At 45.9% G+C, this 19,350-nt stretch overlaps 1 protein-coding gene across 1 annotated transcript in view; it reads right to left on the bottom strand.

Moving 5' to 3' along the window:
• Positions 1–19,350, bottom strand: part of syne2b (spectrin repeat containing, nuclear envelope 2b) — a 144,766-nt gene that overhangs the window by 31,991 nt on the left and 93,425 nt on the right. Inside the window, exons 92-113 of the mRNA XM_046308142.1 lie at positions 19,014–19,214; positions 18,645–18,818; positions 17,686–17,817; positions 12,911–13,104; positions 12,293–12,431; positions 11,961–12,176; positions 11,475–11,627; positions 11,200–11,361; positions 10,746–10,901; positions 10,410–10,553; positions 10,111–10,281; positions 5,757–5,890; positions 5,462–5,666; positions 5,127–5,309; positions 4,876–4,995; positions 4,628–4,782; positions 4,314–4,461; positions 3,941–4,035; positions 3,473–3,704; positions 3,191–3,385; positions 1,476–1,601; positions 786–941 (exon numbers count right to left, since the gene is read on the bottom strand). Of these exons, the coding sequence (XP_046164098.1) occupies positions 786–941; positions 1,476–1,601; positions 3,191–3,385; positions 3,473–3,704; positions 3,941–4,035; positions 4,314–4,461; positions 4,628–4,782; positions 4,876–4,995; positions 5,127–5,309; positions 5,462–5,666; positions 5,757–5,890; positions 10,111–10,281; positions 10,410–10,553; positions 10,746–10,901; positions 11,200–11,361; positions 11,475–11,627; positions 11,961–12,176; positions 12,293–12,431; positions 12,911–13,104; positions 17,686–17,817; positions 18,645–18,818; positions 19,014–19,214 (3,591 nt within the window). The remainder of the gene's footprint in view (positions 1–785; positions 942–1,475; positions 1,602–3,190; positions 3,386–3,472; positions 3,705–3,940; positions 4,036–4,313; positions 4,462–4,627; positions 4,783–4,875; positions 4,996–5,126; positions 5,310–5,461; positions 5,667–5,756; positions 5,891–10,110; positions 10,282–10,409; positions 10,554–10,745; positions 10,902–11,199; positions 11,362–11,474; positions 11,628–11,960; positions 12,177–12,292; positions 12,432–12,910; positions 13,105–17,685; positions 17,818–18,644; positions 18,819–19,013; positions 19,215–19,350) is intronic.

Below are 19,350 nucleotides of genomic sequence, written 5' to 3'. Positions count from 1 at the left end.
ACTCACCCGGTTGCAGTGAAAGCCTTAGAATAGCCATAGCAACGGCCCTAGCCTGACGACAGGCTGATTTCCAATACAAAGGGCCTGCTTCCTGAAGCCTAAACTAATTTCTCCAACACCATCTGGCCCCCCATTCCCACACAACCATCTCCCCCAAACCTGTATGTCTCTACCCCAGAAACTAACCCAAAAGCTCAGGCTCCAGCACATATCCACCAAACTTGGTTTTCATTCTATGGTTGACCATACCATCATAAAACAATTATACAATAATATTTCAGAAAATGTAACATTTTTAAAGTTCTTGAAGTGTACCACTACCAACTGGGTTATATTTATATAAAACTAATCAAAAGAGTAATCAAATCAGAGTCAGATGACAGGCTTGTTTCCCTTGCAAAACAACTACTGATTGGATTAAGAAATTGAGTTTCTGCATTTAGTTATCTGGACATTCATGCCAACCACCTTTTCTGTATATGTCACCACGGCAGCTGCTGTCCCAACACACACACACACACACACACACACACACACACACACACACACACACACACACACACACACACACACACACACACACACACACACACACACACACACACACACACACACACACACACACACACACACACACACACACACACACACACACACACACGGACTGTTTGGCTACTGTATTCACACAAAACACACTCAGCCTAGTGAACCTTGAGCCTCCAGGCTGTCTAGCCCAGAGCCCAGCCGTCTCCCCAGCCCCAGCCCTAGCCAGCCATGTCCCCTACCTTGAGGCAGAGTTCCTCCCATTGACAGTGGAGGTGCTCCACCTGTTCCTGGAGTAGCAGCACGTCGTCAGCAATGATGTACTGGGACAGGTCCGTCTTCATGGTGGCAAGTTCAGTCAGGCTCTCAGCCCAGTCATCCAGTGAGTTCTCAGCCTCCTGCATACCATAACACAGCACCAACAAACTGTCCCGTCAGGCCCCCTCCACTCCAGTCCATGCCACGAGCCCTCTCTCTCTCTCTCTCTCTCTCTCTCTCTCTCTGTCCTGCCCCTTCTCTTTGCTCTGCTTCTCTCTCTCTCTATTTCTCCCCGCCCCAGGAGAGGATTAAGGGCCGCAGCAGACCAGGACAGAAGGAGGGGGGAGGGGATAAACCCCTGATGGGCCACAAGAGATTGAAAAGCCAAACATGTTACTAACTTGGCTCTGCTCTTGTGTTCTGACTGATACTTTATCTGTTTTAGATGTGCTTTAGTGGGCCAACTAACGACTTCCCAGTCTAAGGACTGAAGTCTCATCAGCTTCTATTGCACAGTGCACACAATAAACTTTGATAAAACAAAACAAATTACCACATGAACACCAAAAGGACTCTTTTGTTCCTAACTTTTGTCCCACCCCATTCTGCCCTTTGTATTCACACACTGGGTGAAAGGGTCGAGACATTTGGAAACAACTGTGTTTACTACTTACCTTAGTGAGTTTCTCTGTAACTTGGAGCTCATTGTCATGTTCTGGGATCGACTGCTTCAGTCCGGTCTGCATGGTGTCCAGCTGCTGCATGCTATAGGATAGTCTGGCCTCGCAGCGCTCCCAGTTCTGAGAGTAGAAAGGTAGTCATGTAAATAGATATACTCTAGGTGAAGGAGTAGTTGAGAAGGTTAGCTGAAGTTAAGAGGAGCATTTCTGTTTTTAGCATTGAAATTTATTTTTAGTGCCTCCATTGTCAGGGTGGATGAAAAGCAAAGAAAGACTTGGCCAAAAAGCAGACGAAAGGGGAGAGCGGGTTAAGTTTCCAAGAACAGACACGAGACCTCCCAAAGAAGGAGAGGCCAGGTGTCAATTCAGGTCAGTGAACATCAACATATCTCATGCCTCAGCCCTTCGTAGAGTATCTCTAGGTAATGCCCAAGGAACAGCAGGGCCAAAAACAAGCAGGTTTACCCAGTTGGAGAGGCTCTGGTCTCCATGTCCACCTTAGTGCTCCTGACAGCTCAGGGACCGGAGGAGTTCAAGTGCTCTAATACCCAGACAGGCTTACACTAAGCTGCCTCCCGGCCTGCCTGCCTCATCCCTGCCTGCATGCTTGCCTCCTCCCTGCCTGCATGCTTGCCTCCTCCCTGCCTGCATGCTTGCCTCCTCCAGACCCGCCTGCCTCGTCCCTGCCTGCCTCGTCCCTGTCTGCCTCATCCCTGCCTGCCTCGTCCCTACCTGCCTGCCTAGTCCCTGCTTGCCTCCTCCCTCACTGTGGTTACTACATGATGTGTTATTTCATAGTTTTGATGTCTTCACTATTATTCTACAATGTAGAAAATAGTCAAAAATAAAGAGAAACCCTTGAATGAGTAGGTGTTCTAAAACCTTGGACCGGTAGTGTATATGGGGATCTGTTTCTAGGATCACTCACTCTGATAAGGGACAAATCCCTTTTACAGGCCTACTCAATGGGAAAATATTTCCTCCATGAACCACAAGCTGTCATAAAGAGCCTTAAAACTACTGAGTGCTGTGGGTCAAAGAGCCTTCTCATGACTGAATGATTTATCAAGTCTGATAGCTGACTAAGGCACTCCCTCTGACAAAAGGTTCAGTAATCAACTCAGTCAATCGGTCAGTATCCCACACTGCCAGAAACCCAGATCAGTGCTAGACTAAGCCAGACTACTGGATGAGTGGATAGTTGTTATAGAGAAGATCCAGGAATGTACTGTAGGTCAGTGGGCTGATCTGTGTGTTTCAGGCACAAAACTGCTAAATTTGACTTTACTGCTTTGAGCCCAATGAGGGAGGAAATGTGCTGCATGTAACAGTAGGGGTAGAATGGGCATTTAAGGTGAAATATAACCACAGTAGGGGGGTAGGGGGTCAAATATAATAAGGCATTTCTAAAAGTAGACCTCTGACTGTAGAGAATGCCTTTCACATCAGACATTTCAAGGCTAAGCTAAGATCTTTCTTTATATTGTAAACCTGTGACTGACAGAACTTTACTAAATTCTATTGATTCAAAGGTATCCTCTTAACTCTGACCTATCATTTGTATCAATCATTTTATAATCAAATACACTTAAAACATGTTATTCCACTAAACCGTGATCCACAGATAATGATCTTCCTATAGGTCAGCTGATTGAGTAGTCTCTTCCCCAAGCTGCTGTTTCCCACTGACTGAGGGGCAAGAGGAGCACCTGAATGATAGCGTTTGTTATGTCCGTTCTCTTTTCCAGCAGTCCTTGCAGGTTCTCCCAGTCCTCCTGCAGGGTAGCCAGCTCGGTCTGCAGCTGTGCCTGAGTCTGTTCGTCCCCCATGGAGAAGAGCTGACGGCCTAGCTCCAGAGTGTGGATGTAGCTGCACTGGTACCTCTGGAAAAGCAGCTCCGTGTGCTACAGTCCACAGACGACAGGAGGAATGCACTGTCATTTATGAACCCTTGCCCTTCCCCTTGGCTGTATCAATCTCTAACCTATTACCTTCATGTCGTAGAGGGAGCTTCGGAGCTGCTGCAGGCTGCAGTGGGCTGGCCCTGTGGGGGGCAGGAGGGCCTGGGCATCTGCTACGAACCTCTGGAGCTTGCTGAGGCTGCGGCTGTAGAGGTGCCAGTGTTTGACTAGCCCCTCCACCAGGGAGCTCCTCTGAGCTGCCCTCTGCACAGCCCCCTGCCAGTGCTCCCTCAGCTGGGCCAGCTTCAGGATAAAGTCGCTCCTGGGGGACAGAGAACGGTAACAGCATACAAATGAATACAACTATAAGAGTAACTCTGAAAGCTAAAATCAATGACGATGATTGATAATGATCAAAAACGTGTAACTAATCACCAGCTGATGGTCAAAGGACCACGACGCCCGTTAATAGAGGTGGATAAACATCAATGGTGCAACAGTTCTTACAAAGACTCTAACATTGATCATGTGAGCAGATCATCTCTGTCCTGTCCTCACCTATCATCCACGTCTCCCCTCTGCAGCAGACGTAGAGAATCATTGATGACAGAGTGCAGGATCTGATGACCGATAGACATCTCTAACTGGAACCTCTGAGACACCAGAATCACAATATTACTGTCATATTCACTGGCCTAGTTAGTGTTACTGAATAGATACTGATAGTGGCTGTATTTTTATGTGTGTGTGTGTGTGTGTGTGTGTGTGTGTGTGTGTGTGTGTGTGTGTGTGTGTGTGTGTGTGTGTGTGTGTGTGTGTGTGTGTGTGTGTGTGTGTGTGTGTGTGTGTGTGTGTGTGTGTGTGTGTGTGTGTGTGTGTGTGTGTGTGTGTGTGTGTGATGTAAGCGTGCGAGCGTATGTGTGTTTGTCACCTGGTGTGTGCGTAGCTGCTCTCTCAGGCCGCTGTAGGTACTGGCCAGGTCTACTGCTAGGCTGTCCTCCATCGTCTGTAGGAAGTCCATCCAGTTCTCACACTTCTCCTGAAAACTCTGTTGCCTCAGTGACTCTGTCTGCAACTCACTGACACACAAACAAGACACACTTTAAACATGCCATACTGTTTTCTAGTGTAATAGTAGGGAATAGCCAGAATTTCGTTTTTTTATTGACTAATTTGTGGTAGACTCTGTCTGTTAGTGTCTCTCACATTACCACGCTGACAGTAAATCACTTCTACTGTACTGACCTGTAGGTCTCCACAGCACGGGCCGAGGCCTGAGCCCAGCTCCAGTTGAGGCTCTGTAGTCTGTGGGTGGCAGGGTTACTGAGGGTCAGCCTGTAGCTCAGCTCATTCAGTATATCAAGGTCAGCAGAGAAACCACTCAGCTCCAGCAGACCCATCTGGAACACATGGATCCAAAGTCAGTCTCTGGATATACAGTATTCAATACAGAGGTTTTACTTTAGCGTGAGGTCTGTTTTGTGTTGGCCTACCTTGGATATATACATTTGTGGAGGCACGGTTACACTTTTCAGTCTCCCCTCCCAGTCCTCAAGGTGTTTCTCAAGGGATGCCAAGACACTCTCAAACTCCTGGAGCTGCACATGCTCTTCCTGCACACAGATAAACACATTAATAACATTGTCAGGGATCAGGCATAAAGGCATACATAACATAATTAAACAAGAATGTAATGTCACACAAGTAACTATAAAACAATAAGGCAAATATCACCACACAGTACCTGGAGATGCCCAAGTTTATCGGCCAGTGACTGGCTCAGATGTAGGACACCACGGGTTAGCATACGGCTCTCTGATTGGATGAAGACGGCAGACGAGGGTTCCACTCGTCCACTGAGTTCCTTAGAGGCCTCTAGCACCCCCTCCAGGTCGGTCTGTAAACGGTCTGTTCTCTCCTGCAGGCTCTGGGACAGGGGCAATGGAAGAAATACAGCAGCGAGAATGACAGAGTTCTCACAAGAACTGATTCAGGATCAGTCTGATCTATACTCTCATACGACTCATTAACTATGTGCATATTCCCTCTACCATGTAGATTTCACAATATCCCACTTACATGGACGGCCTGTATCTGGGCTACAACCAGTGGTGTAGTGTTGTCCTGACCAGGTGGCTGGTTCATCAGAGCTGTGACATCACCCCTCAGTGTTTGCAGACGTTGGGAGAAAGGTACAGAGAGACGGGCATAAGCCCCCCAGATCTGGAGCAGTGTCTGAGTTCTATTCAGGTGATTCTCCAGCTCACGATTCACCTTATTCCACCTTGAAAGACCACAAAAGACCACTCAGTCTGTGTATAAGTGCGTGTGCATGTGTATATGCGTGTTTGTTTGTATTGTAGTTTACACTGACCTGGTTCTCTCTCTATCCAGTTGCTCTGACATGAGGAAGGTGGCCGTAGGACTGATCATGTCCCTGAGGATGGAGAGAGTGTGGATCAGACCGTCCCATTCTGAGTCACACCCCTCAGTCTCCTTCCTTAGAAGCTAGATACAGGAACACATACACAACAGTGTGATTGCCTGCTCATAAACTGTATTATAACAGGAACAGTGCAATGACAGGTTGAAAGACAGAGGTCATATACCCAGTTACAAATCAACAGTGGCGACCCGCCATTCAGGGCCCCACCTTTTTTTGCAAAGAAGTGGGGGGGTTGCCTGTTTTACATGTTATTTTGACATTAATAAATCAAATCAAATCACATTTTATTGGTCACATACACATGGTTAGCTGATCCAAGAAGGCTCAAGGTCAGTGGCCACATATAAAATGATGTCAAATCACGTTACATCTACAGTAGCTTTGATTGGACTGATCTTGTCAACATCATACTTTCAAAATCTTAGCTAGCAGTCATCATTATGAATCAAGGCGATAATCTACTGTCAAATTCTTTTTAATCTTTGTCATATGAAGATAAATAATTAAGAGAAATTAGAAAAGATAATTGCATAATTATCGTATTTCGTCGTCCTAACGTAGCCTTCACTGCTATTTGCCCAGCAGCTAGCCAGCTAGCAAAGCAAACGCCCACCGATTAGCAGCACTGTAGTAACTATTACACTCAACGGAACGACTTGATTAGTGTAGTGTTAGCTAGCTACATAGCTGTCTTTGCTGTCTTCGTATCCAAGATAATTGTGTAGTTTAGAGTGTGTAGTCTTAGAGTGATTATCTTAATTTACCGAGGTTAGCTAGCCAGCTATTTGTCGTCCTTAACGTAGGAGACTCTGCTAGCTAGCCAACAGCTAGCCGACAGCTAGCCGACAGCTAGCCAACAGCTAGCCAACGTCTACCGAATAGACTCAACAACCCGGTCGCATTCACAGGTAGTATCACATTTTCATTTCATTTCATTACAGTACAACGGTTTGATTTGTTTGATCGTAGCTAGCTACATAGCTAGCTACATAGCCATCTTTGTATCAAAGATAATTGTGTAGTCTAGAGCGATTTTCTAGGTTAGCTAGCCAGCTATTGTCGTTCTTTTAACGCAACGTAACGTAAACAACACTGCTAGCTAGCCAGCTAGCCCCCGAATAGCAGCACTGCAGAAACTATTACACTCAACGGAACGACTTGATTAGTGTAGTGTCAACAACGCAGCCACTGCCAGCTAGCCTACTTCAGCAGTACTGTATCATTTTAATCATTTTAGTCAATAAGACTCTTGCTACGTAAGCTTAACTTCCTGAACATTCGAGACGTGTAGTCCACTTGTCATTCCAATCTCCTTTGCATTAGCGTAGCCTCTTCTGTAGCCTGTCAACTATGTGTCTGTCTATCCCTGTTCTCTCCTCTCTGCACAGACCATACAAACGCTCCACACCGCGTGGCCGCGGCCACCCTAATCTGGTGGTCCCAGCGCGCACGACCCACGTGGAGTTCCAGCTCTCCGGTAGCCTCTGGAACTGCCGATCTGCGGCCAACAAGGCAGAGTTCATCTCAGCCTATGCCTCCCTCCAGTCCCTCGACTTCTTGGCACTGACGGAAACATGGATCACCACAGACAACACTGCTACTCCTACTGCTCTCTCTTCGTCCGCCCATGTGTTCTCGCACACCCCGAGAGCTTCTGGTCAGCGGGGTGGTGGCACCGGGATCCTCATCTCTCCCAAGTGGTCATTCTCTCTTTCTCCCCTTACCCATCTGTCTATCGCCTCCTTTGAATTCCATGCTGTCACAGTTACCAGCCCTTTCAAGCTTAACATCCTTATCATTTATCGCCCTCCAGGTTCCCTCGGAGAGTTCATCAATGAGCTTGATGCCTTGATAAGCTCCTTTCCTGAGGACGGCTCACCTTTCACAGTGCTGGGCGACTTTAACCTCCCCACGTCTACCTTTGACTCATTCCTCTCTGCCTCCTTCTTTCCACTCCTCTCCTCTTTTGACCTCACCCTCTCACCTTCCCCCCCTACTCACAAGGCAGGCAATACGCTCGACCTCATCTTTACTAGATGCTGTTCTTCCACTAACCTCATTGCAACTCCCCTCCAAGTCTCCGACCACTACCTTGTATCCTTTTCCCACTCGCTCTCATCCAACACCTCCCACACTGCCCCTACTCGGATGGTATCGTGCCGTCCCAACCTTCGCGCTCTCTCCCCCGCTACTCTCTCCTCTTCCATCCTATCATCTCTTCCCTCTGCTCAAACCTTCTCCAACCTATCTCCTGATTCTGCCTCCTCAACCCTCCTCTCCTCCCTTTCTGCATCCTTTGACTCTCTATGTCCCCTATCCTCCAGGCCGGCTCGGTCCTCCCCTCCCGCCCCGTGGCTCGACAACTCATTGCGAGCTCACAGAACAGGGCTCCGGGCAGCCGAGCGGAAATGGAGGAAAACTCGCCTCCCTGCGGACCTGGCATCCTTTCACTCCCTCCTCTCTACATTTTCCTCCTCTGTCTCTGCTGCTAAAGCCATTTTCTACCACTCTAAATTCCAAGCATCTGCCTCTAACCCTAGGAAGCTCTTTGCCACCTTCTCCTCCCTCCTGAATCCTCCTTCCTCCCCCCTCCTCCCTCTCTGCAGATGACTTCGTCAACCATTTTGAAAAGAAGGTCGACGACATCCGATCCTCGTTTGCTAAGTCAAACGGCACCGCTGGTTCTGCTCACACTGCCCTACCCTGTGCTCTGACCTCTTTCTCCCCTCTCTCTCCAGATGAAATCTTGCGTCTTGTGACGGCCGGCCGCCCAACAACCTGCCCGCTTGACCCTATCCCCTCCTCTCTTCTCCAGACCATTTCCGGAGACCTTCTCCCTTACCTCACCTCGCTCATCAACTCATCCCTGACCGCTGGCTACGTCCCTTCCGTCTTCAAGAGAGCGAGAGTTGCACCCCTTCTGAAAAAACCTACACTCGATCCCTCCGATGTCAACAACTACAGACCAGTATCCCTTCTTTCTTTTCTCTCCAAAACTCTTGAACGTGCCGTCCTTGGCCAGCTCTCCCGCTATCTCTCTCTGAATGACCTTCTTGATCCAAATCAGTCAGGTTTCAAGACTAGTCATTCAACTGAGACTGCTCTTCTCTGTATCACGGAGGCGCTCCGCACTGCTAAAGCTAACTCTCTCTCCTCTGCTCTCATCCTTCTAGACCTATCGGCTGCCTTCGATACTGTGAACCATCAGATCCTCCTCTCCACCCTCTCCGAGTTGGGCATCTCCGGCGCGGCCCACGCTTGGATTGCGTCCTACCTGACAGGTCGCTCCTACCAGGTGGCGTGGCGAGAATCTGTCTCCTCACCACGCGCTCTCACCACTGGTGTCCCCCAGGGCTCTGTTCTAGGCCCTCTCCTATTCTCGCTATACACCAAGTCACTTGGCTCTGTCATAACCTCACATGGTCTCTCCTATCATTGCTATGCAGACGACACACAATTAATCTTCTCCTTTCCCCCTTCTGATGACCAGGTGGCGAATCGCATCTCTGCATGTCTGGCAGACATATCAGTGTGGATGACGGATCACCACCTCAAGCTGAACCCCGGCAAGACGGAGCTGCTCTTCCTCCCGGGGAAGGACTGCCCGTTCCATGATCTCGCCATCACGGTTGACAACTCCATTGTGTCCTCCTCCCAGAGCGCTAAGAACCTTGGCGTGATCCTGGACAACACCCTGTCGTTCTCAACTAACATCAAGGCGGTGGCCCGTTCCTGTAGGTTCATGCTCTACAACATCCGCAGAGTACGACCCTGCCTCACACAGGAAGCGGCGCAGGTCCTAATCCAGGCACTTGTCATCTCCCGTCTGGATTACTGCAACTCGCTGTTGGCTGGGCTCCCTGCCTGTGCCATTAAACCCCTACAACTCATCCAGAACGCCGCAGCCCGTCTGGTGTTCAACCTTCCCAAGTTCTCTCACGTCACCCCGCTCCTCCGCTCTCTCCACTGGCTTCCAGTTGAAGCTCGCATCCGCTACAAGACCATGGTGCTTGCCTACGGAGCTGTGAGGGGAACGGCACCTCAGCGCCTCCAGGCTCTGATCAGGCCCTACACCCAAACAAGGGCACTGCGTTCATCCACCTCTGGCCTGCTCGCCTCCCTACCACTGAGGAAGTACAGTTCCCGCTCTATATTATAATGTATTGTTTAGTGTTGTGCTGTGCTGTGTTTGTGTAGTGACTTTGCTGGCATGCCCCACTAAGATTTAAATGCTAAAATCGCCACTGGAAATCAAACTTGATGGCTATACTGTAGTACCTACCTGGAGCTTTTCATGGAGTCCTTGCAGGGCCTGGAGAGAAAGCTGAGGGAAGCAGCTGTATTTCATAGCCTGGCAGGTCTTCACTGTGTCCAGTGTTGCATCATTCAGTCCTTTCTCAAACCCAGCCCACAGCTCCAAAACCTGTTTCAGTCTCTGTCGCACAGCTGGGTTCTGGAGGGGGAAACAATGAGTCAAAATAGGAGCCACTGCACCCTACAATTTGAATGTTTTTACAACTAGTGTCCATGCAGTGAATACATGTATTTGTTAAGCAACTGCCCTCATTCCCCTGAGCTTACCTCTTGACTAAGGGCTGTACAGGCCTTAATGACATCATCTGTCTGAGTGATGAAGGCACAGGTGCCATCCTCTTTTCCTGTGTGGTGTTTCTCTCTCAACTCTTGAAGAGCTGTATAATTTAGCCAGAGTTTCTCCTCCAGACCCTGACAGACAGGAGTAGCAGTAAGAAAACACAGTGACACATGCATGTTCAACTGTAGGTCCAATCCCCAATGTATTTGATTTATTTATTATGTTTATTTGAAACAGGGACAACGTACAACAAAATATATGTCTCATAAGTAAGATTTAGCTAATATCTCATTTCCATCTGCAGTCCCAGTTTTTCAACTCACCTCACAGGTTTTTAAGCTCTTCTCCACCTCAGAGTGACTGACGGGCCTCTGGGCTGAGCCCATCCACTCTCTCTGACTGGTGAGCCAGGTGTGGTGGTGCTGCAGTCTGACCTCTCTCTCTGTGCACATCCTCAGCTCCTGTTCAACATCCTGGATCTGCAGAGGGAAAGTCAATAGATATGGGGTCAAATAGATTCAATAGATATGGGATCAAATCATAATCAGTCGGAATGATTGGTTCTATAAAACAGGAGGTGTCACTAAAAATGACCAATAGCTATGGGATCAAATCATCAATAGTACGGATTGATGCTCTTAAAATAGCCTAGGATTTGTTACCGAAACGGCTTTAAAAATCGAAGGGGTTGAGCATCACGTTGATATTTTATATAAAAGACTATCCATAGGTTGCGGTTCTGTAAGCTATTTTCTCTTTCCCCAATTGAGTTCTCACCTGGTTGTTGAGGGTGCCCTGTAGACTGAGCCAGCGGTGGTTAAGACCGCCCAGCTCATCAGCATAATCTGGGTGTTCATATCTCCCTCTGCTCGTCTGCAACTCCGACTGGTTGACATAGTCCACTGTGAGCTGGCGGACTGCTATCTCAGCCTTACACACCTGTAGGAGAGAGAGAGACGTCGGGATCGAACAATTTGTTTATGCAAATATAAATACTTTCACATGACCAGGTATTGAATAAGAGAGGACAAACTGAATCTGGCAGTTGCTACCTTGAAGCTCTGAAGGACTAGGTTGAGGTTCGCGTTGGTGGAGGTGGTTTGGTGGACCCTATCCCACTGCTCTTCCAGCCTGGCCTCAGTCTCTCCAACCCAGGCTAGCAGCTCTGTCAAGGCCCCCTGTGGGGACAGCCTCTCCATCAACAACTGACAGACAGAAGAAGAGAAGGGAGAGGAGACAGTCAGCAGCATTGCAGTTCTTGACAGACTCAAACCGGTGTGCATGGCACCTACAACCATACACTGTTCAATGGCACTTAAATATTCACCCTCTGATTGGCACACATACACAAACCATGTCTCAATTGTCCCAAGGCTTAAAAATTATTCTTTAACCTTTATCTACATTGATTGAAATGAATTTAACAAGTGACATCAATAAGGGATAATTGCTTTCACCTGGATTCACCTGGTCAGTCTATGTCATGGAAAGAGCAGGTGTTCCTAATGTTTTGTCCACTCAGTGTATGACCCACTCACCTGATGCAGAGTCTGCTGCACAGCAGGTATATCAGACAGAATGCCAGCCCAGTCCTGCTCTATCTGTCTGAGCTGGGTCTGTACAGAGCAATGCTCTGGCGCAACAGACTGGGGCTCTGGCGCCGTCTCTGCCTCTCTCAGCTGCAGTAGCTGTGTTCCAGTGGTGATCACTGAGGCCTTCAGAGCCGACCTAACCTCCAGCTCTTTGGTGAAGTCCTACAAACATGAAACATACATGGTCATATTCACCAGAGGGTCATTCACCCCAACATGTTCTCACAGGCGTTGACTTGACTGGAAAACAAACTGTCCATATAAGATTCTGGTTTTACCATATACTGGTTAAGGTGGGAGTGAATGGGTTTCAGCTCTCGCTCCTGATTGGCTGTGAGAGTGAAAATGATCCAACTGTTGATGTGTTCTCTGGCCCCACCAATCCACTTGCTCAGTGCCACAAAGTCACGGGAAAACCTGCAGTGGTGAGATTAGGGTCATTCTTCTCAACTTCTGATTTTGGTTTAAAGGTTAAATTCTGACGATTTCATCTCAATATAACATTTCTGGGTAACAATTAGGTACCTTACTGTGATTGTTTGATATTAAAATGGTAAGACATATATTTATATATATAGCTTCTTAGCCAAGAGCAATTTCTCAAGCAATAATTTTGCTAGGACTGCCTGGGAGTGGTCTGAGTGGGTAGGTGAAAACTGCTCTTACACTAAAAGGGCATTATCATCATTTTCACAAATTCACATATTATTCCAACCTCATAGTGTGGAAATACAGTATGAAACACAGGAAAATCCCATTTTTGATTGCATTGGCATTTAACAAGTAAATGCAACACCACTATCCCAAGTGGTTGCAAAATGTCAAAGCTGAAAACTTGCCAAATGCAATTATGAAGTTTCATATCTCATCTCTAAGCACTGTATCAAAGTCCTCACCTGCTCCACAGTTTCCTGTTCCTATCTGTGCTGACTCGTTGTTGCTCCAGCCTGAAGTGAAAGGTGGTCCAGCGAGCCTCCAGGCCACACCCAAACACACCCACCCCTTGGCAACCCGCCTCCTTCAGCCACCTCCCCTGCTCCTGCATCCGGCTGAACTTTGCCCCACTCTCATCCAGGACTGCTCTCATTTTCTGCCCAAGAGAGAGAACCTAATCATCAGTCTCTTCAACATAAGCCTATACGCCCCATCATATCCCACATCCCATCTCTACTGTAACACACTATAAAACCCCATCTCTCACACATGGCCCCAGCCCCAACTCCTCAGAACCAGGCTGTGAATGAGGAAAACACTTATAGTTCTAATAGAACATCACAAGAAGGGCTTCTGGACGAGGTGCACCACTCTGATGATTGAGAAGAAAAAGTAGCAGAACCAGATATAGCCATGGAGCTGGCTGGGGGAGAAATAATAGAAAATGACTCCTAGGCTTAGAATATACAGTTGGAGTTGGAAGTTTAAATAAATTAAGGTTGGAGTCATTAAAACTTGTTTTTCAATCATTCCACAAATTTCTTGTTAACAAACTATAGTTTTGGCAAGTCGGTTAGGACATCTACTTTGTGCATGACACAAGTAATTTTTCCAACAATTGTTTACAGACAGATTATTTAAATAATTCACTGTATCACAATTCCAGTGGGTCAGAAGTTTACATACACTAAGTTGACTGTGCCTTTAATCAGCTTGGAAAATTCCAGAAAATTATGTCATGGCTTTAGAAGCTTCTGATAGGCTAATTGACATCATTTGAGTCAATTGGAGGTGCACCTGTGGATGTATTTCAAGGCCTACCTTCAAACTCAGTGCCTCTTTGCTTGACATCATGGAAAAATCTAAAGAAATCAGCCAAGACCTCAGAAAACAAATTGTAGACCTCCACAAGTCTGGTTCATCCTTGGGAGCAATTTCCAAACGGCTGAAGGTACCACGTTCATCTGTACAAACAATAGTACGCAAGTATAAACACCATGGGAACATGCAGCAGTCATACCGCTCAGGAAGGAGATGCGTTCTGTCTCCAAGAAATGAATGTACTTTTATGGGAACAGTGCTAATCAAACTCAGAACAACAACAAAGGACCTTGTAAAGATGCTGGAGGAAACAGGTACAAAAGTATCTATATCCACAGTAAAATGAGTACTATATCGACATAACCTGAAAGGCCGCTCAGCAAGGAAGAAGCCACTGCTCCAAAACCGCAATAAAAAAGCCAGACCACGGTTGAAACTGCACATGGGGACAAATATCGTGCTTTTTGGAGAAATGTCCTCTGGTCTGATGAAACAAAAATAGAACTGTTTGGCCATTATGACCATTGTTATGTTTGGAGGAAAAAGGGTGACGCTTGCAAGCCGAAGAACACCATCCCAACTGTGAAGCACGGAGGTGGCAGCTTCATGTTGTGGGGGTGCTTTGCTGCAGGAGGGACTGGTGCACTTCACAAAATAGATGGCATCATGAGGGAGGAAAATTATGTGGATATATTGAAGCAACATCTCAAGACATCAGTCAGGAAGTTAAAACTTGGTCGCAAATGGGTCTTCCAAATGGACAATGACCCCAAGCATACTTCCAAAGTTGTGGCAAAATGGCTTAAGGACAACAAAGTCAAGGCATTGGAGTGGCCATCACAAACCCTGACCTCAATCCTATAGAACATTTGTGGGCAGAACTGAAAAAGTGTGTGCGAGCAAGGAGGCATACAAACCTGTCTCAGTTACACCAGCCCTGTCAGGAGAAATGGGTCAAAATTAACCCCACTTATTGTGGGAAGCTTGTGGAAGGCTACCCGAAACGTTTGACCCATGTTAAATAATTTAAAGGCAATGCTACCAAATACTAATTGAGTTTATGTAAACTTCTGTAAACTTTTTACTAGGATTAAAATCTGGATTTGTGAAAAACTGAGTTTAAATGTATTTGACTAAGGTGTATGTACATTTCTGACTTCAACTGTACTCTGAGCTGAAAATCCATCTACTTCTTTTGCAAATTACTATGAATTAACAGACTTATTTTCTCAAACCTGTCAATACCAAACATCATGTTAAGGTGTGGGACATTCATTGTGTGATAAGAAATAACGTGCAGGTTTATTCGGCTCCAGCATCTAGAATTTGTCTGTCCACAATTCAACTGTGGGAACATGGAGGCTCTCAACAATAGCCAGCAGAAAGAGTTGGATGCTACTATACGAGGGATTGTTTGTGAAGAGATTTCTTCTGCCCTGGACTTACAATTCAAACTGGTAAATTAATCATTGGCGCAGTGCTCACTGCTAAAGTGGATACCTATTCAACCAAAGTGGAAGGTCTGGAGAAGACAGCCGATGCGACAGAGGTGCGGCTCCTTGACCTGGAAACAGCGCATGCTAAGTTGGAAGGGATAATCAAACTCCTAAAAAATAAATCACTCAAAAATCATTCCTGTAAATTCCATGTGCGGGTCAGAAGACGTGAAACTGGTATGGAGCTTCTTTCATGAACAATCTTTTCTATAAACTGTTCGGGTCAAGTCAAGCGGCTAATTATATGCCTTTACAAGCAGAATCTGGGTGTCTGACCTATGCAGGGAAGATGATCAGCATATACCCTGACCTGAGTGCCGAACTGCTTAAACAGAGTGAAACCTACAACGAGGTGAGATCCCAGCTACTTAGGCAAAACCAGAGACGCGGCTTCATCCACCTAGCAACAATTAATTTGGATCTTCCACAACACAATACACACGTTTTCCACTGCCAGGAAGGCTCAAGACTTCTTGGAGAAGCACCCAACACACACCACATTTTATTTCCAGGCACATCCCATCCTAAATTGGTTTAGACATGATTCTTCCGTCTCCTGGCTGAGTTTAGAGTGAAATATGGTGTCTCCTACTGGACTGGAAGAGGTGGCATTTACTGATAGATCCCTTAAACAATGCAAACTACGCTTTGGTCCTATTATTGCTCAGACAATTTCTATTTGGTGCAAAACTGAAAACAATGTAAGTGGGAATCAAAATGGCATGCAAATACTTCCAATATTTCACAATAATGCCTTGTGATCTGGAGGGCAGCATTTTGCATCCCCCCAATTGTCCAAATGTGGAATCCGTAACCTTGCCGATATCATGGACAGTAATGGTTCCAAGATTAGAAAGACACATACACATTCCAGGCAACTCCCCGGGGAAGCACAACTACCGAACCATCCAATGATAGATTGATAAATAATAGTGCTGAGCTCTTAACCCGAAATCGCTGTTATTTTGGGGTATTTAAACAGCTGATTCACAAACGTCGGTGCAATTATTTGAATTCCATTTCGTTCCGTTTTTTTTTCCTGTGAGCTCAATGTGCGTGAGGGAATATCATGAGGGGATATAGAGAGCAGCTGTTGCTTCACGAGGTATCTCTACCTGAAAAGACATGGTCAAAATGATTGATACAGTAGTTGGTATTCATCAGTCATAAAAGTATTCCTTATTTACTTTGAAGAAATACAAAATAGTGATGGTGTCAGGCAGCATTGGCAGCAGCTCTATAGAGATGAGATGATGACATGGAAGGAAATGATAAAGTCATCATATAATACAAATGGAATATACACAACAAGTAAAGTAATGTGAATAAATAATGGTTAATAAGTGATAAGCAGTAATGGGCCGTCACTACCATCATCAGACTTGTATTAATTGTTTTATTCTGTTTTGTTACAGGTTTCAACCGAAATAATAAACATTATTCTTAAAATACTCGAACCGAAACCGAACCGACCTCAAAAAGCACTAACTGCTCAGCACTAATAAATACAGTATCTCGGGCTCCCGAGTGGCGCAGCGGTCTAAGGCACTGCATCTCAGTGCTTGAGGCGTCACTACAGACACCCTAGTTTGATTCTAGTCTGTATCACAACTGGCTCTGATTGGGAGTTCCATAGGGTGGCGCACAATTGGCCCAGTGTCGTCCGGGTTTGGCCGGTGTAGGCCGTCATTGAAAATAAGAATTTGTTCTTAACTGACTTGCCTGGTTAAATAAATAAAAAAAATATATAAACAACTTTTGTAAAGCTTATATTTCGAGCTAGCCAGTAAAAAGAATGGACCATAGATCTAAGATAGAGATATGGGGTGGTGGGGACTGACAACCAACCTGTGTTGCTAGGCGGGGTGGAAAACATGGGGGTGGGGGGGGGGGTTGGATGGAGACAAAGCACATAAAAATGTTGTCAAATAAAATAAAAGAACATAGACTGATAAGACATCAAAGGTAGAGAACATCCAGTGCTTCCATTAATGCCAGCTCTGTATTTAACGTAATTGGAGGTAGAGTGCAGCGGGCACGAGTACATAGAATGTCCTATGGGTTCCAAATGAGTGGAAAAAACTTTGTGTTGGTTGTGCACAAGTTATGTACAAAAAGGGTTCTTCGGCTGTCCCCATAGGAGAAACCTTTTTGGTTCCAGATATAACCCTTTTAGGTTCCATGTAGAACCCTCTGTAGAAAGGGTTCTACATGGAACCCAAAAGGGTTCTACTTGTAACCAAAAAGGGTTAATCAAAGGGTCAGACGAAGAACCCTTAAAGGTTCCAAACAGCAATTTTTTTTCAAAGAGTGGACAGAGAATCCACTGAACTGTGATCAGCGTTCATTCTTTTGATAAATAACACATCTTTTATGTTTTATTTTCTATTAATAAGATGTTAAAGCACATGGAGTGCTACCTGATAGACAGAGAGTTTCTCGCAAATCTGTGCCACTGAGTCCTCCTCCAGGTGCATCTTGGACAGGCCAGCGTCCATATCCCTAAGCAGGGTGTCCAGACTGGTACTTTCCTCCTCCCACTGTGTCCATATCTACAACCAAACCAACAACAGCAATTTAACACAACTGCACATAACACAACACACATTTTTCTATACACCATCTCAAACAGTCACACCAGCACACCTCAATATGAGTCCATATCTAGTTTAAACAAAGCCAATGTTTCCTGTGCTGTGTCTACCATAGAAATCTTACTCAATTTACTAGAGGGACTATGTCATGAACCTTCAAAGTTCCAGAATGGGGTGAAAATGGCAGCCATATCGGTCAGGGAGAAATCCAAACCAGTCTAATTGGAATGAATGGTCCGGATTTTACTTGTGCAGGAAAATAAAAGTAAGGCATGTGTTATATAACAAATAGTGTTAGAATTATTGTCAATCTAAAATATTGTCATATCATTTATCAATACAGTTTATATGGGGTTTTATAGCAATTATCTCTATAAATAGCCTCTGAAATATATGTAAACAGAGCATGAAATGTCATGTCTAAATTATTAATTGTTTTGAAAGTCTGAATGCTATTATATGATACAATATCAGTACTTGTTGCATTTACAACTTTTCTAAGTCATAAAATCAACTGATTTCAGCCAGTGTATGGCTGTGAATTGACTGCATTGTTTGAATGGCAGTTCATTTTAAACATTTATGGAATCATTCCTCTAAAACTGTCTGGCTAGCTAGCGAACAAAAATACAGTACAGATAAATTCTTCAAATTCATTATTTTACACAATATCTTATCATAGCACAGGCAAACCCACTCCCTGACCAAAATGGCTGACCTTTATCCCATCATAAGAAGGCTCATGTCCATTCTAGTATTCTAATTCCTAATTCTATGGTGCCTACCTGTAAGATCCACTGCATCCTGGTGCCTCTCTCCAGGGCCTGCTGCTGCAGTTGGGTCACCCTCTCCTGGAGGCCCCTCATCCCTCCCTCCCACCTCTGGAGGGTGCTCTCTGCGACTCTCGTGGATAGGTGCTGCAGGGTCCCCAGGTGGATCCCCAGGAACTGGAAGAACTTCTGTCAAATCCATAAGAACCATAGCGTGAAGAAGGAACAATAGCACCAATGCATGCTGTTTCAATACCAATGATTACACAAGAAGCCATATCTTGGTTTCTATGGTGGCTGAATGAAAACTGAATCCAAGGTAGCTATCTAATCGCACTTGATTGGATCAGTACACAATGGAGGATCTGAATGGTGTGCGCTCACCGAATGTGTGCTAAGGCAGTCCTGTAGCTCAGTCCTGGTGTGGAGCTCCAGACCAGGCCTCTGTGAGAGACGCTCTGAGCCCAGGGTGACCAGCACTTCCAGGCCATGTAGCAGCCTCTCAAACTGCTGCTGGAGATCCACACTGGCCCTCAGCTCCTCACGTCTGGCGCCCACAGAGCCCAACACACTTTCCAGCACGACCTAAATACACATTATAAACAGTGATATCCACATGCAGTAAGTTTACATGATAACACACATGGCCATACGTAACCACACGCTCAGAACTAGTATCTTCATCGTTATGTACGGGGTCACGGTTTCAGCATTCAAATGT

The sequence above is a fragment of the Oncorhynchus gorbuscha genome, linkage group LG17, assembly GCF_021184085.1.
Source record: "Oncorhynchus gorbuscha isolate QuinsamMale2020 ecotype Even-year linkage group LG17, OgorEven_v1.0, whole genome shotgun sequence".
NCBI lineage: Eukaryota > Metazoa > Chordata > Actinopteri > Salmoniformes > Salmonidae > Oncorhynchus > Oncorhynchus gorbuscha.
This window is presented reverse-complemented; position numbering and strand designations above follow the sequence as displayed.